We start from the raw sequence: 27,348 nt of genomic DNA, 5'->3' as shown, positions 1-27,348 counted from the left end.
GAGGTTTTAAAAGGTGTTTGTCACAAGGAACACACAAAGCGTGAATGGCAAGAGTGTCTACAAACACTCAGAGACAGTGCCAGACGCCGTGCATGATGAAGCATCCTTCAAATATGGAGTGACAAAGCACAGCTCCTCTGAATGTTTGGAAAGGTGTCCTTTTTACTGCAGAACTGTCACTTCATTCATAATGCCTCTTGAAGAATCTATGGTGTCAGGATCTAACACTGGTTCTGTCCACAGGACTATGGCAGGCTCATCCATGGATGTAGGTAGATTTCACAACTGTCCCATTCTGAGTTTATTTCTTTAGATATTTATATTCCACTTTTCTCCTCAATGGGAACCCAACATGGATTGCAACTCTGTTCTCCTCTCCTCCATTTTATCCTCACAACAACAACTCTGAGGGGTAGGTTAAGCTGAGGGAGCGTGACCGTCTCAAGGTTACCTAGAGCTTCCATAGCACAGCGGGGATTCAGACCTGGGTCTACCACATCCTAGTTTGATATTCTAATATCTACACTGGCTCTCAGCATTAGATTTCATTTTGAGTTAGATTTCATGGTCTGTTCTGGGCATGAAGATTGACCCCACTGCTTGCAGTAAATAGTATTTGTAATGTGGGGCAGTTCTGATTCTCACAGTAGCTATTGGGTGCTAAGGTGCCTTTTCCATGCTGTTTTATGAGCAGAAGAGCTCCTTTGCATCCTGCCCACAACCATTATGAAACTGGAGGAAGAGCACCTGAGAGCAGAGAAGATGGAATCTGCGAATGCAATTTTTTTTTTGGAAAAGCATCACTTATTTATTCATATCCTGTCCTTTGTTCAGACAGGTGTTCAGGTTGGCAGATCTCAGCCTGGTGAGAAGAGCTTCCCCTTCCACATTTCACCCTTATTAACCCTCTGAGGCTAATTACACTGGGGGAAAGGGACTTGTCTAAGCTCCCCCCCCATAGGCTTTATGTATAAAGAATGTGAACCGAAGTTTCTCAGTCCAAGTTCCAGTAATATCTATGTACCACCTTACTTAGCACAAATGGCATTTTCCTAAATAGGTGCTATGCTTTTTAAAACACATTTATCAAATGATCTGCAGAGTTGTTGTGATATGTTCCTGTATATGGGTAGCTTTTAGCCTCTCCCTTGTGTGTGTGTGTGTGCGCGCGCATGTGCACACACGTGTGCTTTGGAACTTAATACCGAAAATTTTGCCTCTGTGCTTGCTGATTGGATAATGCAAAGAGATAGCATTTAAATTGCTGTTGACCATGTGTTCAACCATTAAAGGACCGAGAAAATAAGCATGGGGCATCACATGGAAAGCTGTAGGCATTTTTCTTCTCATTCTACTAGGCCTTTTTGGGGGCCAGTAAATGGAGTCCTCAACATTTTTCTTAAGTTCCTGCAAGGAGTGTTGTTCAGCTCTCTCTTTTACTTAACAAATTTTCTCTTCTTACCAAAGTTCCAATTTAAAATTCTTCAGGAATGCCTGTGATAATTCAAAAGCAGCCTATACATATAGGTCCATTAGCAGCTGATGTTATTAATAATTTTAGCTACTTCTCAGCTGATTCTCATTGACTGGACACCATCATTTTTTCCCTCCCTGGCTATATCATTCCAGAAATGTCAAAATTCTCTTGGTTTTTATCACTGTGTTATAACCAACCCATGTAACAGAAGCATACAAAGACTGACTGTTCGATGAACATCCATTAATAAATCAAGAAGTTAATGAATATCCATTTATGAGTATACAGTATCTTTAATAAAAACATATATGTTGTATACTATGTTCCTCACAAGTCCTGCGAGGGGAGATTGCTCGGATAACCCATTCCAGTATAGCATCTTAGAGCCAAGCTACAAGTGACGCCTGACACAGGTTGGACACTTGTCAGCTTCCTTCAAGTTTTGATGGGAAATGTAGGCATCCTGGTCTTGCAGCTGTAAGGGAGAGCCAAGCTGTAAAACCAGGACACCTACATTTCCCATCAAAACTTGAGGGAAGCTGACAAGTGTCCAACCTGTGTAAGGCGTCGCTTGTAGCTTGGCTCTTAGAGCCAAATTAGACGAGATACAGAGAGCTCCGTGGAGGGATCTCCTGAGAATTTTCTGTTGGTAAATAGCTGCTGTGAGGTTTGGAACTATAACACAAGGAGGGAAAATGATCTCTTCCCACATCCACAGTTTTTCTAAATTCAAATGCCCCATCCCCCACTTCTGTTTACCCTGCTTGAGGGAACATATCAGATGTCTGAATGTTTCTCTCAGTGGGACAAATTGTTAGTCCGAGGAAGGGCCATATGAGCTCAATCGAACTGTGCAGCAATAAACCCCATTCTCCATACAATGGAGATCATTGTATTGGGGGAGAAGATGGCTACTGTTTATGAATAAAAAATGCTCAGGAGATCTATTTAGAGACCTCTCCATGTCTTGTCTGGGTTGGCCCTCACTTTTGAGGATGAGTAACAGTATTGATGAACATTCCGCATATAAATTAAACAAGCGTCAGTCATGGTTGTGGCATTTCCTCATGCTTTTAAACAAGATGGCAATTGACAGCATGCAATTTGGTGATGAAAATCATTGTATAAATATCAAATGTGTGCACTCATAAGGTGTCTTACTCCAAATGTGCACCTAGAGATTGTACCGAAATAGGGTATCTGTATTCAGGATACCCTCTTTTTCTTCTCACTTGTTCAGTCATTCTTAATGGCTGGGATCAAATGCAGGAGAAAATTTTCCTCACAGTAATTCTCATCACCAAAAAGACAAGCACTTTTCCCCCCCTTTTTAAAATGCTTTAGAACAAATACAATAACACAATATAATATGTTCTGCAACAGACGGGAATTTGTAGAAGTGAAAACAATAGAGGGTTGCGTGTTGTCTTGAAATGAATTATTCCAGTGAATTATAAATCAAATCCATTGTAGAGATAAGTCACTTTGAAAGCACAACAGCAACTTGTTTCTTCAGCGGTGGGAACTGCCAGGAGAAAAAGTGAACAAACTCCCTGCCATTTGTGCAATATTTTTTCATATTTGCATATCATTCTATGGACAGAATTAAACTTGCTGTGTTTGCAGAAGATGCTGTCGTAGTTCAACCTTTTATAGCACATGATTTTCTGTTTCATAACAAAATCTGTACATTGCTGTCAAATGAGGTTCTAGATTTGTTGCTTGATAAGAATACAATTCTGAATGAAAGCATAGAGTTAGATACTAACGAACGGTCTGGATCTGAGAGAAGCATCATTTTTTAGCATCCTGGTAAAAGCTTTCAGCTGCCTTTGTGCAAAAACACTGCGACTCCTAACAGCTAGTTAGATCGATATCAGGTGAGTATTTAGAGTGGCTATTTTAGCTGATATATTGCATTTAAAAAGCATCATCTAACCTAAATATTTCAGTATTCATATGGTGAGGAGTCTCCATTTCCCTGTCATTCCTGCCACATATGCAGAGGTATTTGCACTGGCTAAGGAGCATCTGCATAACAATTTGACACACAGTTATCAGCTACCATTTCCCCTCCAGTCCCCTCACCATGAGACCACCATAGGGCTTTTGTCAGGCTTTTTTAAAAAAAATGGTAATTGCTGTTGCGCTATAGCTTAACAAAGTTATAGTAATCTACTGCTATGACCTGCCAAGTTCCTCTGAATTCCCAGCAGTTTAAAACCATATTTGTTTAGTATTTATTTACTTATTTCATTTATACCCCACCATTCTCCCCAAAGGAGATCCAAAGCAACTTACCTCATTCTCCTCTCCATTGTATCCTTAACCGCAACCAAGCGAGATTAGGCTGAATGTGTGATTGCCAAGGTCACCCAGTGAATGTTCATGACAGAGTGGGGATTTGAACCTGAGTCTCACAGATTCTAGTCTGACACTACCCACTACACATATTGCCACTCCATAAGTTTCCATCTCTTTTCATTGCAAAGCTGTAAGGGGAAATTCCGTGGTTGCCTTTTTCCCTTTCCACAACAAAAAGGGCTACAGACTGACTTTTTTTTTTAATGCAAGCTGGGAATTCAGAGGATCTTATAGAGGGGGGGGGAGACGTTTGTGAGGACTGAGGTAAAGAAAATGGTGCCAGTGTGGATAGGGCCTGCTAAAAAGCACACTTTCCCACCTAGACAACTTGCTAATTGGCAAGAACTGCATTCTTTATGGAAAGATCTTATCAAACCATGTTTGAGACAAGAGAAAAGCTTGGAAAGTGGATGATTACAGGGCTACATTATATTGATGCTCCCAAAATATACTACAGTTTCGAAACCCAGCCAGAGAAAATCTCTATTTGGATGCAGCCTTGGATAATCATTGTTACTGCAGGCCACTTAACAATTAAGCATACACTAAATATATATTAAGTAGACACCTAAAAATGTAGAATAGGGATGCAACAAATGTGTGTCCTGTGGATTTACTTGTCAGGAGGGCAGCATAGGCTGAAGCTCTCTGTTGATATGGTGGTTAATGCAGGTTTTAGAAAGGTAAAGGTGCAAGCATCCCCTGTGCAAGCATTGAGTCATTACTGACCCATGGGGGAATGTTGCATCACAACATTTTCTTGGTAGACTTTTTACGGGGTGGTTTGCCATTGCCTTCCCCAGTCTTCTATGCTTTACCCCCAGGAAACTGGGTACTCATTTTACCTCTGTGCAATATATAAAATGGGTTTTTTAAAGGAATTTAGTCATGACAGATCCAACAAGCATTATATCATTTATTTAATTGTTGAGCAATTGCTTTTCAAACAAAAGTGATATCAAACAGTCTGGCTTCTAAGTTCTTTTTGGCATAATGCTGCGGAAGTCTTGACATTTGCACAGTATTCATGAACAATGGCATTCATGAAAGTTTGATCACTTGTGGGTCTAAAAATACTGTATTCCAAATACTTCAAGTTAGCATGCTTTGATGTGTCCTGCCAGGGTATGACCCTATCCTCATGTAACATCTTCTGTGCCCATGTGCTGTATTTACGTTCCTGGGTGATGAGTCTTCTTAACACAAGTTTTTTATTAATTTGTCTCCACTATCAAGGTAACATGTATATGCCCTCCATATGGCTAGACTGTTGTAAGAAAGAACTACTTTCTTATATTATTATGTTCATTTTGTTTTCCATATGGTTCCCAACCTGACTGCCGTAATACAATATGTTCAAGAGAAGCTTGAACAATGCAGATCTGGTGCAACCGGTTGATCTGGAGTTGTAGTAGTTACTAGTTACTTGAAAAAAGTTTCATATGAAGCACACTATCTAATGCAGTGGTACTTACTCTGACAATGAAGCTGAAACTTCAAGGAAGCTCACAGCTTATCTACTCATCTAGTGCTGGCTGCATCAAGATTGTAACCGATTGCCAACCACAAGCCCCACCAGGCAAGGGCCTTGCTCACTTTCCTGAAACATGGGGCAGGTGCCACACCGGGGAACAGTGCCAAAAGAGCCAGAGGTGGCATATCAAAGAGCCCCATGTGGTTTTTCAGCCACTGACTGAATATTACTGATCTAATGCATAACTTGTACAACCCTTAGAACACTTTCACTGAAGGGAATGGAGAGTTAGTAGATTCTTGGGTGGCAAACCGTTTACTTTTCACAAACAATTATTCTTTTACCCCAGCTACATTCCCATTATGAGTAATGAGAGCCCAAGTAGGAAGATAACCCTTAACATGGCGCTTGGTGGTAATCTAAACACAGCTTGATGTGGTGCTTGACTTTCAAGTGTCTGAAGTGGATGCTGTTGGCTTGTCAAAGGATAAGAAACAAAACAAACAGTTTTACAGCTTTAATTGAACCATTATTGTACTGGGAGCCTAGGATCAAAAGACCTACTTTAGGCTCACTGAAGGACTTGGTCACGCCCAGTGAACATTTAAACTTTAAAATAAAAGTAAACTTGCCGTCTTTTTGTACAGTTCCCTTGTGGTGTGATGTGTGTGACGTGACTACAACTGGAGAAAGACAGGCCAAAGCCCAACAGGAACTGCGTCCAGGTTTAGGGAAGGGGATGGAGGCTGAAGGCCATGCAAATGGATCTTAGGCAGACCCAGATGTTGGTCAACTACAGTCAATTGCAGGACCGTATTATACTTGTAGTTTGCGACTCCAGCTCCTTGATTTACATTAGAGAAAATAGGATTAAACTTTAAGTGCTCCAGATTAATTACAATACAGAGAGAGGGAGCCCAAGGCCAGTATGTCTAAAGAAAAAGAGGAGTATAAATTGTCGCTGAGAATAGAATTAGAAAGTCATGCTGTTTGCGGTAAAGATTAAGCGTGCATCCATATATCCTGTTCCGTAAAGGGAAGGTGATATTTGCATAATAATGTTTCTTTTTTTTAACTTGCTCTCTTTTTAACCCCATGCTTCCACTGAAATTTTCCTCTCAAGGTAAATGAATGCATCCTCTTTACATTGATTTGTTAACAGCTGTAGCAGCCAATCTTCTCTCAATTGCAACTGATTTTATTTGCAAGTTTAACTTATATAGCTAAGTTCATGTCGATTCTTTATGGTGGGTAGATTCAGTTTTGGTTGGGGGAGGGCATCAACTTTTGCAATACTGAAGTTGTTTTTAGGGACAAGTTCTGGCTGAGAATACTGTGGTATACTTAGAATACCGAGAATATTGTGGTATACTGTGATATACTTATCATGCCTGATAACCCTCGGTATTTCCACCATGAATTTGCCTTTCAAAGCCATCTCAGCTTCTAAGTATTACCATTCATTTAAACACCATAGTTTAGTGGTTGTTTTTAATTTGTGTGTGTGTGTGTGTGTTCAAAGGTAGTTTTGATTGTTTATTGCTGGGAGGACCCTAAACGGGGAAGAAAAGCGGCTTAAAAATGTTTTAAATAAAAATAAATACCTTGTGGTAGTTAATCCCATGAGTAAATTATGCATTCTGTGAAGAAACGCTTCCTTTGGTTTGTCCTGAATGTACTGCCAATGAATTTGATTGCATTCGAGTACTAGTATTATGGAAAACTGAGGAAAAGCTTCTCTTGCTGCTGGGGAGTGGGTGGGTTGGGGGACAGGGCACTGCAGTTAAGGAAGTGGCAGAGATGATGTTCAGAAAGGAGAGGTGAAAAATTCAGGCTGAATCCTGCCAAATACAAAGAGGCCATCCTAGAGACTAAGAGCCAAGCTACAAGTGACGCCTGACACAGGTTGGACTCTTGTCAGCTTCCCTCAAGTTTTGATGGGAAATGTAGGCATCCTGGTCTTACAGCTTGGCTTTCCATTTAATTGAAGTTTATAGAAACTGCCCCCCCCAGTAGAGGGGAAGGGGGGCTCCTGGAAAGAGCCCGACACCTGCACTTCCCTTCCAACTGTATGTTCTCCCTCCCATAGACTGCCACTCTGTAAACTTCAATTAAATGGAGAGCCAAGCTGCAAGACCAGGACGCCTACATTTCCCATCAGAACTTGAAGGAAGCTGACAAATGTCCAACCTGTGTCAGGCGTCACTTGTAGCTTGGCTCTAATGCTTTTGTAGAGGAGGAAGAGAAGTCTACTTCTTTCCACCATTGTGCCTAGATCACAAAACTGAAAGCATCTCTGCAAATATCTGTAGGATGACAACTTACATATTTTTATAAACCAACTGGAAGCCAGAAATGACTCAATATTTGCAGTTCTCCTCTGTGAACAGCACTAGCGAAAATGGAAATATCGTGGAGCCTAGATTGCTAAATAAGAATATGCTTGCTTTGGAACAGTGGGTTTTAGACATGCAAATTCTAATTAACACAAAATACACTAGAATGTCTCTTCCTGTCACTGCGCTTTGGAGCTAGACTCTCAAATTCTCAAGGGGGGAAGATCAGGAAAGCCTGATGATATTTTGTTGGTTTGTTGGCTTTTAATATGCATAATTCCATTGCAATGAATATTTTACTTCCTTACTTGCCTGGTCCAGCAAAAAATCTTTAATCCTCCCCTCCCCCCCCTTCGGAATCCTGCCAACAGCTAGTCTGGTGTCATAGGCTAGCATTGTTGGGCAGCCACCAAGGCCCAAGAGCTTTGGGGGGCTCTGATGATGGCCCCTTGACATCATGGCACAGCAACACCATGCCTGCCTTCTACTGCCCACTTGTGAGCATGCCCAGATAAGCAAGCAATGATGGCAGCGAAGAGCAGCAGCTGACGCCACTCACTTGCCTGCTCCTTTGCTGCTGCTCCAAACAACCATCACTGCCTGGGTTGCCAGCTGCTTGTAGGGAAATTCCTGGAGAATTGGGGTAGTGGAAGGGTTAGGGTTGGAGAAGGGGAGGGACCTTCATTATATCCATGGCGAACTTCATTATATCCATGGGATATAATGCCATGGATTCCAAAGCAGCCATTTTCTCCAGGTATCCTGGAGATCGGTTGCAGTTCTGGGAGATCTCCAGCCACAACATGAAGTTTGGCAAGCCTCATCACTGCTCACCCTGCAGGCATAACTATGGTTGTACAAATCAGCAACAGCCGCTATCACTGTCTTTCTTCTTCTGTCTGAATGAGGAGGGGGAAATGGCATGTGGTAAGAAAAAGCAATGGCAATTGTCATTTGCTTGGGAGATCTTTAGGCTCCCCAAAAAATCTGGCTCTAGCATAGATAAGCAGAGAAACTGGACTGAAAGGAGGAATTTTTAGGAACTGTCCATAACATATACATTTAGAGATCTCCTCTTGCTACACTTCCCCTGACTTGCTACACTTTCCTTCTTTGCCCCTCTCCTCCCTCAGCTTGAGTCAACACAAAGAGACTGCTCATATCTATCAGTGTACAATCAATACCCACGGGCTTTGACCACACAGGTCATCTGCATGGAGCTGAGGCAGGAACAGACTCAACCTGTGACCTGCACCCTGCTCGGGTACATCCCCTATGTAAATGATCCAATCCACATGAGGAGGGCGGAAGCGGGCGTGATCCCAATCCCTCCAGATCTGTGCTTGGATCTCTAGTTTGAACTATCCTTACTGTAGAACTCAAGCAGAACATGCTGCTCCTTGGATTTTTTTTTCTGCCTTAACAGCAGTCCAAGGTAAAGCGAGGGAAGATATTTCTGTCATTTACTCCATGCCAGGAAAAGTGTAGCTTCTGAGCTCTAGATGAGATCTAGCTAGCCTGGGCTATCCAGGTCAGGATGATCACACCCTTCAAATACCTGAAGATATAGAATGGGGAAAGACTCGTTTTCTGATGCTAGATTTCATGGGCTTAAGTTATACGAGGGTCGTTTTTGATTTAGGAGCAGTCGAACGGCAGAACCAATGACTTGGAATGAGAATGGATTCTATCACTGGGCAGCCATCTTTTGCTAATGCACTAGCTTTGAATTTCCTGAATTGTCCAGAGGCCACACTAGATGACCTGTAAGCCCCCATACAGCTCTGTGATTTTACTATTAACTCCTTCTATAAGATACCTTTGAATAGATTGCTTGCAGAACGCTAGGATTCTCCCAAAGTACATACAATTCTGTAGGCACAATGAGATGGAAACAGTAGCAAAACCACGGTCTTTGTTTTCTGGAAAGAAAAAGGAAGGGTAATTTATTCACGATAGAAGTTTTTGCAATTTGGAACACATTCATTGAGTTAACCATCAACCGCAGCTTGTTGCCTACTGAGGAGTTCAACACCTTTGGAATGATCTCATAGTATGATGTATAGGCTAGGTACAGTGTGGAATTAATGCATTTTTTTCAAACAAGCAGTATTGTAAAACATTGTATTGATTTTGTTTTGCTAGCTGCCCTTTATCCTTGTTAGTGTATTACATCATTTTGTGTTCAAAATTCACTCCGATATAAATCAAGTTTTCTGTTTTAGCTTTTTTTTTTTAATGAGAAATTGCCTTTCTTCTTCTTTAGATCTCTCTCAGGGCGAATCGTTGGAGGCGTCTGGTGGTTCTTCACGCTCATCATTATCTCTTCCTACACTGCCAACCTCGCTGCCTTCCTTACGGTGGAAAGGATGGTGTCTCCCATCGAAAGTGCTGAAGATTTGGCTAAGCAGACCGAAATAGCCTATGGGACTTTGGATTCAGGCTCAACCAAAGAATTTTTTAGAGTAAGTGTTCCTGGCTTCAACTCTTTTTTCCAACGCTAAACTGTCCTGTAAAGAGGGTCTTGATTCTGTAGGTACACACTCACACATTCACATACACACTCTCTCTCACACACACAGAGCTAGATATGTTTTTCATACCTTCATTTAATTATCCCTTTTCCTTTTTAAGCACCCCAGAATGACCACAGTCATAGTAGATAAACGAGAATTAGTTTCACGTAATTTTTTTCCTGTCCTAAAACCAAGCTCTCATTCTAAATTAAAAGCTTCTTTTTTAAAAAAAAGTGTTAGACGGGACAAAGAAGTGCCCTTGATGGGAAAGGGCACCCTGTAATCCCATTCTAGCTGCCCATCTGTGTCCCTGGGTTTAACTTTCTGTAATTTACTTTTTAAAAAACGGAGCAGTGGGCTTGGGTATGGTAAAGGTCTCTCTATCTGAAGATCTTGCCCTTCGACTTCGCACCAACGCAGCTGTCTGAAAAGGGGCATGAACATCACTTCTTTTCAGATAGCTCTTCTGTGTAGTGCCCTAGTCCTGCAGCCCTAGGTCATACCTTTTTCCTCCCCCACTCTACCTACTTCCAGTGGGGTTTAATATAGCTGCTGACCAGGTAAGTAGCTGTTAAACAACCCCATCTGGTCACATTATATTTAACGAATAAGAAAACAAAATAGATGTTATGGACATAATGTCTGTGTGTTGCATGTAGAAGCTCTTGGGGAAAGATGAGTTCCTGTGTAGAGGCAGATCATTGGCGGGTTACAATTGCCTCTCTATAATACCATCTATGCTTATACTCTTTCTTTCTTTCTTTCTTTCTTTCTTTCTTTCTTTCTTTCTTTCTTTCTTTCTTTCTTTCTTTCTTTCTTTCTTGGAATTTATTGTACATTGCCATTTAGTTCTATAATGCATTATAGTACAAAATTTAAGCAAATCATTACCATTACAGCATCATTTAATTGATCATCAGTTAATCAACTACAATTTTTTAATCAAAAAAGTTCCCAATTAACATGTTGGCATTTAAACAGAAATTAATTCAAATACCACCGTTTTAGAAGAAGAATTCCCTCCTCTTTCACACACAGATTACACATTTTCTGTGATGAGGCATGCTATGGCAAATACTTGCATAATCTAAAAGCAAAGTAAAGAATTCTTGTTCTTACTCATACGCAAATGTATAATAACATTTGACTTATATACCACCCTTCAGGTCAACTTAACACCCAGTCAGAGCAGTTTACAAAGTATGTTATTATTATCCCCACAACAATCACCCTGCAAGGTGGGTGGGGTTGAGAGTAGAGGTGGGCACGATCCAAAAAAAATTACTGATCAAGCTGATCGGGGATCAGTGCTGGCGACAACCCCAAATCACCGATCCACACCAATCATCTCCCATTTCCGATCCGTGGATCAGGGATCGGGGAGGCCAAACCAGAGGGGCGCCCCGCTGTTCCCAGCTATGTGGGAAGGTGGGTGGTGGCGGTGACCACCGGGCCCGGTGGGCATGGGGAGGAGGCGACAAGCTGCCTCCTCTCAGGGAGGGGATGTTCACACACACACACTTAGAGCAGAGGGGGGGTAGTTTTTAACCCGGCGATGAGCCGCCTCCCCTCAGGGAGGAGACGTTCACACACACACACACACACACACACACACACACTTAGAGCAGAGGGGGGGAGTTTTTAACCCGTCCCTGCCTCTCCAAATAGAGAGAGAGAGACACCCCATCAACATGTTTCAGCCAGCTTTTTTTAAAAAGCAGGGACAGAATCCTCCATTCCTTCCCACCTGATTTTAAAAGCAAGCAGCCAGTCTTCCAAAAACATATTTTAAACACACAGAGAGAGACGTGAATGAGGTTTTCCCACAAAATACAGTGTTTTAAAAGCAGGTTAAAAACAGAGAGTGACAGACAGAAAAACAGCCATTCCTCCTACAAAGCCCCGTTTTTTTAAAAAGCAAAAAACATTTGGCGTGCCCATGGCTACAGAACACCCCCTTCCCCCTCCCTCCCCTGGCTGTCTTCTCCCAACTGGTGAGTGCGTTGCTGCTCCGTGGTTGGAAGGAAGCCCTGCTGATCAAGGAAAGCTGGGTTTCCATTCGGGTTTCCAGGGCGACAGAAGGAGTTTTCAGCTCAGGCATTCCCCTGGCTCCGTTGCCAGGGGAATAGATTGCTGGCGCCGGAGTGACTGGATCTCCGATTAGATACCGATCGCCCGATCAAGCCCCAATCAAGCCCCCCCCCCCGACCGCTGGGTCGGTCGCCGTGGACGGCACCGATCTGCTGGGTCCAGATCGCGCGAACGCCATTATCGTGGGTATTTTTCTATCGTAATGCCGATCGTGCCCATCTCTAGTTGAGAGAGCTCTGAAGAGCTGTGACTGATCTAGGGGTCACCCAGCTGGCTTCAAGTGGGGAATCAAACCCAGTTCTCCAGATTAGAGTTCTGTCAACTCTTAACCACTACACCAAACTGGCCTATGCAAACTTAGTCAATTGATCAACTGAACCTCATAGAATTAATCAGCTGAGATTTCTTTAATCTAGTATGTAATCACTCATCTTAAGACTGGTTTACACAATTGCTACCAGAAAGTAGAATTGCCAGTTCACGGTTGGGAAATACCTGGAGATTTGAGAGTGGAGCCTCAGGAGAGTGGTGTTTTTAGAGAGAAGGGACCTCAGTGTGGTACAGTACATAAAGTCCACCTTCCAAAATGGCCATTCTAAATGGCAGTCTAAAATGATCTGAAATTCCAGGAGATTTCCAGGCCCAACCTGGAGACAACCCTACCTGGAAGTCCTGTATATATGGTAGGGTATTTGGGGCTTGTCTTAACCTTTTCTCCCTACCAATCCTTCTGAAACAGAGAGAGGATCCTCATATTATGAGTAGACATGGGCATGGACCAAAAAAAAAAAGAACCATGAGATTCGTGGTTCGTGGATTTTAACGGACCAAAAACTACGAACTGGCACAGAACGGGGGCAAGTTACGACCCAGTTCATGGTTGGCGGTTTGTGGGGTTTAAATGCCACTTTCCAGCTGCTTAGCAGCGGCAGGGAAACAGCCTTTAATAGTTTAAAGGGCCCTTTCCTGCTTTGCTAGCAGCAGGTCCCTTTAAACTATCCCCCCATCGACTGCCAGCTGATAGTTTAAAGGGACCTAACCCCAGCCCCCCAAACCCCACTCCCCCACTCCCCTACCCCTGACCCAGCCTCACACTTACCTTCCACTGTAGCATGGGGGTCCTTCCTCTCCTCCCGCGAGGGGCGGCAAGGCCATTTTCAGACTCCTGCGCCCCTGCGCAGGCCCGGGGAGGGATGGAGGAGGCCGAAAACAGCCGTGCTGCCCCTCAAATGGCACGCGCAGCCATTTAAGTGTGGGGGTGGGGCTGAGGGGGTAGGAGGTAGGGGGGCTGGAGTTTGGCAGTTTAAAGGGACCTTCCCTTGCAAGTCCCTTAAAGAGGCAGTTTAAATGGCCATTTCCCTGGGGAAATGGCCATTTAAACTGCCCCTGTAAATACGACCCAACGAACCAGTATAAAGTTCATGGAAGTCCTGGAAAAGGACCTTCCACGGACCCTGGTTCAGGAACCCCGAACCAGCCTGTTTCATGGGTTTTTTTGGATCATATTTCAGTTCGTGCCCATCTCTAATTATGAGTACAGTAACTGTGTAGGATCTGCTTACAAGCCCAACCAACCAAGCTGTACAATTTCAGGTGGGTATTTCTTATAATGATTTTGGAACAGATCATCTTCACCTGATAACTCTTCTCCAGAGAGTTAGATTACATGGCCCTTCAGTTATCTGCCAACCCTGTGATTCAAGGAAAAGAACAATTACTGAAAGAAAGCAAGAGAGGATATCTACTTCTCTTACTTCTCCCTCCTCACCCCAGTTATCCAAATAGAAATCCTTTCTTGGAAAAGAAAATGAAAAATAGTTATTTTGAATGCAAACAAATATCTAAATGTTGCATTGTGCGTTTTAGGTAGATGTTGGCTTTATTGGAATTCCAGGAGAAGCTACAGCTTTAAATGATCTGAAAATAGCATTCTAGCAAAGGCAAGAGATGAGGTCACTGAGACAGATATATTGAATATGGAGACCTAGCTCGGAATGCTCGGAAGAGTGACTTCATTGTGCAGGCCCCAGGAGTGCTCCAGGGCTTTGTGCCAGGCTAATTCAGCCCATTTGGGGCTGAAATTGGCCCAGCGCAAAGCTCAAGAGCATTACCAGGGCCTGTGCAATGATGACACTCCCAGAAGTGATGACATTACATCATGCCAGGAGCGTGTGCAAGGATGCTCTAAAGGTAAATGTTGGGTCCCCTCCGCCCCCGTCCTGCCGGGTAAGGGAATCTGGCAACCCTACCTGATCTGGAAACTGCTCCAGATTCTGGTACCATAGAACTATAATAAAACTGGGTTTCTAAATATTTCAGATAGGTTCCATTCTCAGGCAGTAAAGTTCCCTAGTTCAAGCCACAGAATCTTTGGCACATGTCTGTCTCCGAGTGAGCGGTGTTCCACTCTGACCATTCTCTGACCTCTTTAGAGAAGTTGCCAAGAAATTAGCCACTGAATCTTTCTTTATGCACTAATGGAATTGTTAGAAACGGGGGCACTTAGCCCTTAGCTGTTGGATACTCACCAGCAACTCATTTTGTACAAACAGATGGTAATGAATTTCATCTGCTTCAGACTTGGGCAAGATCCAGGCCACCACCTGCTTTATAGCATTTTTCCTTAACCATCATTGTGGTTTGGTGATACGTAGTACTCGGACTTTGTAGGTTAAACATTGCTCTTCTCAAAGAAATATGCAATGCTGAATTCTTATGATCTGATGTTCTAGACACAGCATTTTCTCAGGAAGTGATATGTAGCTTTCTCAATAACTTCTGAATTATTGCTGATTCACAACTGCAAATTATCTGCCAACAGAAAGATTCCATTGCTTTCATGGTTCTGATAATATTTCTTGATAGCAAGATTATGCTTTTTGCAACAATATAATGCTTAACAAAGGTGGTGCTACAAAGATTAATCAATGAAATGCCCCTGTTTTCTTTTTAATAAGTTTTATTTCAGTTTATAAACTCAAAAATATAACCATATAATCACTAAATCATACATCTACTTCTACATTTGTCTACATAAAACATAAAACTAGACAGGGCTTTTTTCTGGGAAAAGAGGTGGTGAAACTCAGTGAAACTCAAAACTGCTCAATGATGTTACTTTGGGTCAGCTGGAACAAGGGAGGAGCTTTTTTTAAAGTTTAAATCGCCCTCAGTGAAAATGGTCACATGGCCAGTGGCCCCGCCCCCCCTGATCTCCAGCCAGAGGGGAGTTTAGATTGCCCTCCGCACTGCTCTGCAGCGCGGAGGGCAATCTAAACTCCTCTCTATCTGGAGATCAGGGGGCAGGGACACTGGCCATGTGACCATTTTTAAGAAGTGCCAGAACTCCGTTCCACTGCATTCCCACTGAAAAAAAGCCCTGAACCTAGACATTTTAACATAAACCTAAACTAACACCATTCAAATTATATAGTTCACATAACTGTATCGACTTGTCTTATATATTCCTGATTTTTCACTTCTATTTCAACATTTCTATTCTATCTTTATCATCTATCTTCATCCCCAGTAATGATTTTGTTATAAACATGTATTACAAACATATATTGCCAATCTCTTTACCTATTCCAATTTAAACTTAAAATTCTCCCTTATTCTTGATTTTTAATTAAGTAGTCGAAAATACTTCCCATTTTTCTTGAAATTCTGAGGTTGGTCTATGATGTATATAAGATATTAATTTTGTCATCATTGCCTATTCATGTGATTTATTCTTCCTTTCCTTCAAATCTGGACATTTTACTGCCTTCCGTTTTGCTGCAAAAATCACTCTTGCCGCCGTCATCATATACTTAAATAATTCACGATGCATTTTTGTAATATTGCGTGGCATAACATTTAACAACATATTTTGAGGGTTCGTCACAAATTTAAATTTTAATATCTTTTGCATTTCTTCATGCATCTATCCAATATTTCCTTGCTGCTTTACACATCTACCATATATGATAAAAAGTTGCATCCGTATTTCTGACATTTCCAACATTTTCCATTATACTCTTTATTAATTTTTGCAATGTCTTTGGGAGTAATATACCATCTAAAAAACATTTTATACCAATGTTCTCTTAGTACTTGACATTCAGTAAACTTGATTTCTTTAGTCCATAGATTTTCTCACTAGCTCATGGATATATTTTCTCTGAAATTTTGCGTCCGTTTTATCATACATTTTTTACTTGCTCTGTTTCTGAGTCATATTGCAATGACATTTTATATATTTTTCCTAATAGCTGGTTTTTGTCTCCAGTAATTAATTGTTCAAAAGCTGGTTTCTCTCTAAGCCAACCTTCTTTAGCTAGTCTTTAAAAAGCCCAGTTTTCATTTTGATTTCAGAGAGCGCTTATCCCAGAGGGATGGAATTGAAGGGGGGGACCTCTCTCTTTTGGAAGCATTAGCATCGAAGCTCCAATTAATTCTACTACATTTCTTTATCTTTTTTTAAAAAAGCCAACCATGATAGAAAGCAATTACCAAAAAAAATCATCAGAATCATCACTTTATGGGTTCGAAGAACCAATATCTTCTAATGTATTCAATTAAAGCTTCAAACAAATATAACCTGTGCATCAAAATTAGCGAGGGGGCCATCTAATCCACAATTGGCACTAAAAAAAGCCTGATGTTGCAATTTAATTGGTTTTTAAAATTCTAGTAGACCAAAGTGACCTTTGTGCCCTGTTAATGACTGGTGAAAATTGGGTGTGTTTAACCGAAAGGCCCTGTCTAGTCTTTTTCGAGTATAAATCTCCACCTGAATCTTGGAGTCTCCTTTAATTACGGCCAGGCTACTCATCATTACCACCATTCACATGGGAAGCTGTCTAGAACTTGGAAGGCTTCCCTACCAACTAGTTTAAGCACATGCTATGTATTTTAAAATTCTATTCATGCAACACTTTAAAACCTTTTTAAAAAATCCTTTACTTATTTAGATTCTTATACCCCTCTTTTCTCCCTAATGGAACGCACCTTACAATATTGTTCTCCCTGCTGCCATTTTATCCTCACAGCAACAACCCTTGTGAGGTAGTTTAGGCTGAGAGAGAGAGAGACTGACTGGTCAACATCTATGGCAGAGCAGCGCTTTAAACTTGGATTTCTCAGATCCTAGTCCACTGTTCTAACCACTACACCACTCTATCTTAAAATCCCTATCCTGTTCACAAGTTATAGTGATGCATGAATGATCCACATACAGTGTAGACTCAATTTTTCTTAGTACATGTGTGGTGTGATTCTCGTGTTACATTCACCTCATGTACAGCTAGACATGTGATTTAAATCCCACATTTATACAGGCACTGATTCCTATTTTCATTTGTATTGCGAATGTACATTGGCTGTTTCTTACAAACAGATGAGTTTTTTTGCCCCCATTCAGCTGCTACCAAAAACAGAAGGTCTATGTCTTCATTATCCCCATTGTTTAATAACTTTTAATGATACAAACTATATAATCTGATGTTATGCAGGATATACATGTGAAGAGAACTGTAACATGTAAACTGGGCTAAATTCTCTAAGGTGACTTAGCAAGCATTAAAAAAAATCACATCAATACATCACCAATGAGAATAAATCCAGTCTGAGACACAAATTCAATATAAAAATATGTATTGCTATTCAAAGTCCAACACCAGAGGATGGTCTTAATCTGGAACCTTAATGGTGGCATCTCACAAATATCCCGAGAGAGGGAGTTTCATGGGAACACCATCACTGAATGGCCCTGTTCCCAGTACCCAGAAATTAAGCAAAAAATGGCAAGAGCTTGAAAGGGACTCTGATAACCTTGGTTCCTGCGCAGGTTCATAAAAAGCCATGATCCATAACATGGTGCCCACTGGTGTGTTTCCAGGCATTTAGTTGTTTCTTTCCCAAAATACCTCTTCCCCAAATGTAATTGACCTAGATAGGGTTCCCAAGTGCCTGCCTGTTCCCCAAATGTAATTGACCTAGATAGGGTTCCTAAGTGCCTGCCTGTGGCGGGCAAACTCCCAGGGATTTGCCCCCTCATACGCCAATCACTGGGCGATCGGCGGGAGGGGGCAAACTCCTGGAGCTTGGATGCCACTGGCAGGCACCTCATGAGCATATGCCACGTGCATGCTCCCACCTGGTGTGGTGATGTCACTTCCATAAATGACTTTGTTGCACTGGCCACAGGAGTGCCCCCGTGCTCCGTTTGGAGCTGATTTGGGCCCCTAACTAGCCAAATCAGAGCCATATGGAGCGCAGGAGCACTCCCGCGGCTGGCACAACAACATCACTTATGGAAGTGATGGCACCACGCACCTGGCATGGTGACATCACTTCTGGAAGTGACATCATCACATTGCCGCTGGAGCTCACACTTTGTGTGTGTGCAAAGATTGAAACCAGCACAGGTAAAGGTAAGTGCCAGCTCCCAACCCTCCTGGAGGGAGGCTAGAGCGATCTGGCAACCCTTGGCCTAGAGATCTCCTGGAAATACAACTGATCTCCAGATTGCGGATATCAGTTCTCCTGCAGAAAATGGCTGCTTTGAAGGGTGAACTGTAGGGCATTATACCCCCAGGGTCTCTTCCTTCCCCAAACCTCATCCTACCCATGCTCCACCCCCAAATCTCCAGGTGTTTCCCAACCTGGCAACTCTATGGAGGGCTCAAAGCTAGCAAAGAATAGCTGGGAGAGGGGAATCTGGAAAAATGTTATTGTCTTGTATGTTGCTGTAGAAGGAATTCTTTGCTATGAAGCACTCGCATTAAATGTTCTGCTGTCTGTATACATGAATTAAGATGGGAACATCATTGTGGCAATTAAGAGGAGCAGGCCACAAGAGAGGAAACTTGTTTGTACAATAGTTTAGGTTAACACCCTTTTTCTTAAGGGGGTGAAATGAAGTGAAATCTTCTCTTTATTGTATCTTTGTACCAAATCTCTTGGGAGAAAAAATAGCCCTACTTGATTTAAATCCTGCAGATCTTCCCTCCTCTCCACCTGACCTGCTACTCAAGCTCTTTAACACACACACACACACACACAAGCAAATGCATCTTAATAATCCCAGCTCCCCATCTCATGAATATTTGCTTGCAGGCTGTACTAATTGCAGGACTGATTTAATGCAGATCAAAGCATGTGCAGGAATTGCAACCCTACAGTGGAATTATAAATGAAGAATAGGCTAATGGGTTAACTTAGCGGGCTAGGAATGTATCACTGGAGCAAAGCTACCACTGCCCCAGGGAAAGCAATCACTTGCAGTTTCAGTGTTCTACTTTTGGGAGAACAACGATGCCGTAATGATAATGACATTGCCCAAGACAGCTCAGGCTCCATGTCTTCTTTTTTTTCCAAACTTACTGTACCACTTTATATAACCCTGCTGTGTCACATGAATAAGAGCTTGTTAGAAGGATATATGGGTTCTAATTAGAGCTGCAAGGCTCAGCTGATGATCAGTTAGATTAATTTGATTTTAAAACTTTGGATCAAATTTCATCCCAATTAACAAGCTAGCAGATTTTTAAAAAGGTAGTTGCTGTTGTTTGAAATGGGAGTTATAGCCCTGTTCAGACATTATATCCATGCATTGCATATTGCTAGAGTTGCTAGCGTCCAGGTGGTAGCTGGAGATCTCCGAGAATTACAACTGATTTCCAGGCTATAGAGATCAATTCCCCTCGAGAAAATGGGTGGTTTGAAAGGCAGACTTTATGGCATTAAACACCTCTGAGAACCCTACTTTCCTGAAACCCCACCCACTCCAGATTCTACCCCATAAACCTCCAGGAATTTCCAAACCTGGAGCTGGTAACCCTAGATACATGTTAAAGAGTATATGCCATCAGTATGCTCTTGATATGTATGGTTGCTATGTTGCCATGTTGTCTGAACAAGCGAATGTGTTTATTTTGCATGCATGTACAACTTCACAACATCTGAACCAGAACTCTGAAGAATCCAGTGGTTAGTTTACATACACTGAAGCTGTACATGCATGCAAAATGCCCATATTGCCTCTGTTCAGATGATACAATGACTGCACATGTTGGGGAGTTATGCATGGTTAGGAGACTCCATGTAAACATGGACATAACATCTGAAAACTGTTTAAAATAGACGTTTTTATCTTGGTGTGCTGCAAGAACAGTCAAGCACAATCTGAGACACTTCTGTGGTTAACTAAGGTAAGGTAAATGTAGTCCCCTGTGCAAGCACTGAGTCATTACTGACTCATGGGGGGATGTCACATCACAACGTTTTCTTGGCAGACTTTTGTTATTTTATTTTTTTATTTATTTATATTTCAATTTATATACCGCCCATCCTCAGGGGCTCTGGGCGGTGAACAGTTTAAAATCAATAAAAACAAAAAACAACAATACTAAAATCAATATATAAAACAACATGAAATAAATTAACCAAGTGCAATGGTGGGGAGAACCTCCCCACGCCAAAGGTGGGAGGCCGACATGGCACTGCCCCCTTCAACCACCGAACGCCTGGCGGAACAGCTCTGTCTTACAGGCCCGGCGGAACGATAATATGTTATGGGGTGGTTTGCCATTGCCTTCCCCAGTCATCCATGCTTTACCCCCAGGAAACTGGGTACTCATTTTACTGACCTCGAAAGGATGGAAGGCTGAGTCAACCTTGAGCCAGCTACCTGAACCCGACTTCTGCCAGGACGAACTCAGGTCGTGAGCAGAGCTTGGGCTGCAGTACTGCCGCTTCCCACTCTGCACCATGGGGCTCTTCTTCTGTGGTTAACTAGGAATGATTTATTCATTAGAGGGTAAAACTTACCCAGGGGTAATCAGATAGCAAACCTTATTCTGGCTTACTTTGGGGCCTGGGGGCTTTAGGATGAGTGAAGTGGTGCAGGCTACAGCTGAAAGCAATCTCCAAATAGCTGAATTGCATTGCTGCAAAACTGCTACAAAAGCATTTGAAGTCAGAAGTTCTGGCCTAAAGCGTTTGACCATAATGCATGCTGTTGAAAAATGCTGTAAGATATAACAAGAGGCATTTTCTTAGAAAAAGGCATCACTCTCCTCTCTCAAAGGAATGCCTCTTTTAAGATAGTGCCTGCCCTGAGCTTAGTGTGCCACATCTATCAACAAAGAAATATGCTTTTTGACTTCAGAACTTTTGGCCTTACTGATATTCAAATGTGTGCAGGTTTAGAAAGGTATCATTTACTCTGTTAAATCTTCCAAAATTTCTTTAAATACATTAAAATCCTCTTGCAAAAAAAAATCTATTCAAAATGCTGGATGATTTTTATTTCAGCCCTGCTAGCAATGACACAAAGCATTGCAAATGGTAATGGTATGAATTGTCCTCTGGGAGCATATCACCTCCTCTTATTCTGACTTCAGGCAAGAAATCATTAGGGCCCCAAGAGCTTTACATGATCATCCTGGAAATTCAGACCTCTGTATTTCCCTAAGAATGTAGAGCTTGGGCTGAAAGCAGGACCTGAGGCTGAGAGAGATGCCCAGAGGATGAAAAGCAAGGACTGTTTCCTCTAATGAAGCCCTCAGCCCAAGGCTAACACAGCCATTCAAGGTAGTGGAGTCACAAATGTCATTTTACCCTGCTCCATGGAATTGTGACTAGCTAGCATACAATCTGGGGATTTGCTCTGAGCACTGAGATTTTTTTCCCCATTCATTTAATGAAATGCAATCTTGCTTTTCCTGCAAAGAGATCCAGGTAGCCTGCATAGAGTTCCTGTTTTATTTTCACAACAGTCATGTGAGCAAAGTTAGACTAAGAAATAGTGACTTTCCTAAGCCCAGCCAATGAAAGCTGCTTTCTGTAGCATCCACAGCAACCTTAGCAATCTCACTGGGGTTCCCACATGAATATAGTATAGTATGGTGCGATAGGCAGATTTATACCCTTAGGAATGCAACTTGATCAGGGCCACGATCCAGTGGAAAATAATGGTTCGGTTTGTTACCTGAGTTGGTCTCCTTGTGAGTAGGGGGGAATTACCGGCAAGGAAGACAGCTATACGAGAGGGGTAACTGTGGGATAACTCCACCAATTTTATGGGGTCCCTTCCCCAAGGTAGTAGACGAGACTTGATCCTTTTGAATTCAAAGTGTAGTTTTTATTAATAGGAGAAAACACACACACATAAGAAGCAATGCTGAAGCACACAGACTCCTAGGAAAAGCAGAGTTGAAGGTGGAATAGATTATTTTTTAATTTAGATAAACACACACAGCAGAGATACAATAAAGATAATAAAACAATTTAAAAGATACATTCCACCAATTATTATATATTACGATAACTATGTACATTGCTCTTTTTTTGCCAATTTAAGATTGTTTTGATATATAACTGCTAATAGGAATATGACGATAAGCTTTTAATAAGTATTTGTTTCACTATTTAACAGGAATTAACTATTATCAGTGACATTAGTTATATGTAAAATAACAACAACAACAACATTCAATTTATATACCGCCCTTCAGGACAACTTAATGCCCACTCAGAGCAGTTTACAATGTATGCCATTATTATCCCCACAACAAAACACCCTGTGAGGTGGGTGGGGCTGAGAGAGCTCCAGAGAACTGTGACTAGCCCAAGGTCACCCAGCTGGCTTCAAGTGGAGGAGTGGGGAATCAAACCCGGCTCTCCAGATTAGAGTCCTGCGCTCTTAGCCACTGCACCAAACTGGCTGTCCATTTATTTCCCCCTTAACCCTTCCCCCCCTCACCAACTTTTCCCCCAAGCTTCCCTACTCGCAATACACATAGTGAAGCTGATTCAGATATTATTGTTTAAGTTGCCATATATGCTTCTAAAAGCACTTACTTGTTCACTCACCTCCCCCCTTTCCCTTTCCCCTTATCTCCCACTTCCCTCTTTTATTTTGTTTTTTAGGATTTACAAGTGCTTCCCCTTATAAACCTTTACCCTCTCCCCTTTCCTTCTATTGAAGCTAACAAAATATAATACAATTGAATATTACAGCTCACTGTAACTGGTGTGTTGATTTCTACACACCTGTTACCAGGGGTCATTTCGTAGAAAAAGAGCTCGAGGAACTCATTAGCATAACTCATTAGCATATACCACGCCCCTTGACATCACCACAAGTGTGTCATTAGCATAACTGATTTGCATATGCCACACCCCCTGGCATCACGTATCCCGGCTGTTTTGGACCCAATCCTGGCCATTCAGGGCCGAAATTGGGCTCAAAAGGACAAAAAGGGGCCCTAAATGACTGAAAGTGGCCATTTTGGGCCCCTTTGGGCCTGGTTTGGGGCCAAAACAGCCCAGATCGGGTCAGTGCTGGGCAGGGGAGGGTTCCCCCGCCCGGCACCAATCCAATCCAGGCTGTTTTGGCCCCAATCCAGGCCAAAATGGACCCAGAATGGCTGAAAGTCAGGTGGGCAGGGCCACCTGACATGTGACCTCTTTGGAGAACTGCCAGAACTGCGTTCCTGCGCATTCCCCCTCGAAATGAGCCCTGCCTGTTACTGGTTCAAACCTAGTACTAAAGAGCTATAAAAAACTAAATAAAGGAGCAAACATTGGGAGGTCCGTTCTCTCCCGACCCCAAACCCCTATAATGTTGCTTAATAATTGGCTTCATTTTATAAAGCTAACCCTGTTACTGAGAAGGTATAGTCATCTGATTTTCCTTAATTGGAGCGAACAAGAATTTTGCTTGTTTTCTATGGGGACAGTTTTCCGTTTTTGAGACATTTTCCATTTTTGTGGGTTCTTATAGTTCTTTGGTGCTTCTAAGTTGATGTTCTGCAAAAGGGCCAATCCTGATTTAAAATCAGTGGCAATGTAGTATTTACTTTGATGAAACACAAGAAGTTCTATAGAGTTCACCCATCTATACTGAATATTTGCTTGTTTCAGGACTTCTGTTGTTGTCTTGAGTTCTTTTCTTTTACTGAGGACCTCACTAGGTAAGTCTGTAAATATAAGGATGGGAGTGGAATAAAACTGAGCCTTTACATCTCGCTTCATCAAATAATCTCTTTCGAATTCTTTTATCTGGGAATTCGGCAAAGATGTCTCTTGGACTGTTTTGTTGTTTGTTTGATCCAATGCGATATGCTTTTGATATTTCCAAAACCACTCCATCTTCCAAATGAAGGGATTTTGCTAGCCACGATGCCAAAAATGACAAAAGATCTTCATTTATTGTCAATGATTCATCCAGGCCTCTAAATTTAAAATTTCGTTGTCTGGCCACGATTTCTAATTTTAGAATTCTTTCTTGAAGAGTATCATTTGCTTTTTGAAGGTCTTGCACATCGTTTTGCACTGTGATGCCAAGATCTAAAACTTTTTCGGCTTTTTGATCTATTTTGTTTAAGTCTAATTTCTGCTAGTTGTGCCGCAATTGGTTGTAACAATAATGCCATTTGGTTTAAGATATTACATTCTAACTTTGCTAGTTGTAATGATAAAGCAGGCTCAGATTCATTTGCTGAAATTGTGTCATTTTTTTGCTCATCTACCACATTGGCGTGTCCACTGGTGTTCTTCTGCTGCAGTGCGATTTGACTCTGTGTAGGAAAAAAATCCTGAAGTTTTTTTTACAGCTTTAGAAGATATCTTTTTCTTGCTATTATTTTGTTTATCCGTGTTAGGGATAGTAACAGGGATGTTATAATGCTATTTTCTGAGATTTTGGGCTCAGGAGAGACAGAGCATACTAAACAAATGTTGAGTATGGTACCCCATTTCGCTTCTAAAGCATGGTACAGCGAAATGGGGTACCAACATAGCCGGCAAACCTGTTGCCAATTTCCTGCCGGGGGGTTGTCTACAGCAGATGAGACGCTCTCATGGCGTTCGGATTGATATTCGGCAAACTTACAGTTGCGGTATTGTTGATTCTGTGCCTGTAAAATTGGAGTACTTGAAGCTTTCAGGCTCATAAAAGGAATATTTTTTGCAGCACAACGGTCTGTGGGACTTTGTCTTTTCACGCTTTTTCATTTGAAGACCGTCCCCTTGTGAATTTTGTGGCATCTCCAGGAAGTAACAATCATTTGATTACCTTTGATTGGTGCTACTGGGGTGTGTAAAAGGAAATGCAAAGTCTCTCCTGCTGCCTCACAAAAGGGCAATTTGTAATGAATCTTCCTGGAGCTGCGTTGCTGAATTTAGATATGAAAATGCCTGTTCCCATAAATAAATTATAAACTTATCAGTGCTGATTGATCGCTCCTCAATATTGGGGTGGGAATCTAATCTCAGAAGGAGGGCATCGGAATGTACTAAGTGGGGTGACTCAATGAGACACTTTCTTGTCATGATATCACACCCGCAGCTGGGGAGGCAGTAAATACAATCACCACCAAGGCATGACATGCCTTGATCTCCCAGGTGGGTCTTAACAATGCTCTGCCCAGCTGGCTGGAATTCCCCTGATGCAGATCAGGCTGCATTTAATCCAAGGGCCCCATGATTTTGTGTTACAGGCCTATATTAAATATGGTGGAGGTCAGGGCTGACTACTTACAAGTTGGCTCCATGTCTGAGCTTCCTGTAGGCAAATAGTTATTGGATCAGTACAGAAAGCCACAATTCTAAAAACCACTGAGTGGACTCTGTGCTAGCCTTACATTCAATAAGGTAAACATCTGAGTTCAATAGCTCCTCTAGTAGCAGGTCTTTCATCTATTTTTTTAAGCAGCCATAGGAGGCTGTAAGGCTGCTTTCATACAGGGATTTTCCCCTGCATGGAATATAGAAAGCGATGACATAAGCATGGTGTCATGATCATTCCAACCATGGTTCATGGTGTTCCTGGAGCATTTTCTCTTTGGTCTATGGGAGGAAGAGCAAGATGGCTGTGAATGGATGTTCTACCTGTAGCCATCATTTGGAGGGGGAGAGCTAAGCTTTGTTTTCATCATGGTGTGGGTATCTCACTACTGCACACAAATCCCCCCTCTTTTTTTAGCCCTTTCTATTTTCCTGCCAAGCCACTCAGTAGGATTACAGAGTTCTGAGCTGTGGGTCCCTGGTACAATTGCACTTATATCTCTACTTTTGCTCAAGCATGATGAGGGAAAGGGAGAGGAGTAGAGGTTAGGCACTGGCCAAAGCAGTAAGTGGTGTGGGAATGGAGGGGTGTATGCCATACCTGCCTGCACCATCACCACTTAGAGCTGCTGCTGCAGTGAGGGTACTTTTACACACACACATGTGAAATCAGCTTAAGTTGAAACCAAGGAATGATAGCATGGATGAAGGCTTCTTAATCCTTTTGTTTCCCATTAGGTCAAAATCCACTTTGCTTAAGTTGCTTTTCCATGCACAGGAGGAAAGAATGACTTTCAGACAGCCACTCTCTCTCAGCCTAACCTACTTCACAGGGTTGTTGCTGTGAGGACAAAATAGAGGAGAGGAGAATAATGTTGTAAACTGCTTTAGGTCTCCACTGGGGAGAAAAGCAGGTTATAAATATCTAAAATAAGATCGCTGTAGCTTCCTTGCCTTTTTCCCCCACAAAAGAAAAAACAAAATGATTTTGAGCTGAAAAACAGAAGAGGGGTAACTCTGTCAGCCTCCCCCAGCACACTCGACTGTAGTGGTTAAGAGCAACGGGACTCTAATCTGGAGAACCGGGTTTGATTCCCCACTCCTCCACTTGAAGCCAGCTGGGTGACCTTGGGTCAGTCACAGCTCTCTTAGATCTCTTTCAGCTCTACCCACTTCACAGGGTGATTGTTGTGGGGATAATAATGACATACTTTGCAAACCGCTCTGAGTGGGTGTTAAGTTGTCCTGAAGGGCGGTATATGAATCAAATGTTGTTGTTGTTGTTGTTGTTCAAATGAAACTTTTGGTTGAAAATAAAAACATGGAGGAAAAAATCATGGGACTTGACTTTGAGGCCAACTTAGGCAAGATGCCAGAAATCCACAAGTAGGATCACTTCTGTTTCTTTTTAAAAGTTGAAATCAATCACAGGAGAGGGGATCATAGGGGGAAATCAGGTCAGCAGGGCTGCTGGAGGTGGTATATGCTGTCCCAGTGAAGATTCCCATCCTCCACTGCTTCACAAGGGGGAAA

General features: G+C 42.2%; 1 protein-coding gene across 2 annotated transcripts in view; it reads left to right on the top strand.

The window, feature by feature from the left end:
* Positions 1-27,348, top strand: part of GRIA3 (glutamate ionotropic receptor AMPA type subunit 3) — a 256,338-nt gene that overhangs the window by 189,303 nt on the left and 39,687 nt on the right. For both annotated transcript variants that reach the window (XM_054995939.1, XM_054995938.1), the window contains exon 12: positions 9,918-10,116. In XM_054995939.1, coding sequence (XP_054851914.1) covers positions 9,918-10,116 — 199 coding nt within the window. The remainder of the gene's footprint in view (positions 1-9,917; positions 10,117-27,348) is intronic.

The sequence above is a fragment of the Eublepharis macularius genome, chromosome 13, assembly GCF_028583425.1.
Source record: "Eublepharis macularius isolate TG4126 chromosome 13, MPM_Emac_v1.0, whole genome shotgun sequence".
Classification (NCBI taxonomy): Eukaryota; Metazoa; Chordata; class Lepidosauria; order Squamata; family Eublepharidae; genus Eublepharis; species Eublepharis macularius.
This window is presented reverse-complemented; position numbering and strand designations above follow the sequence as displayed.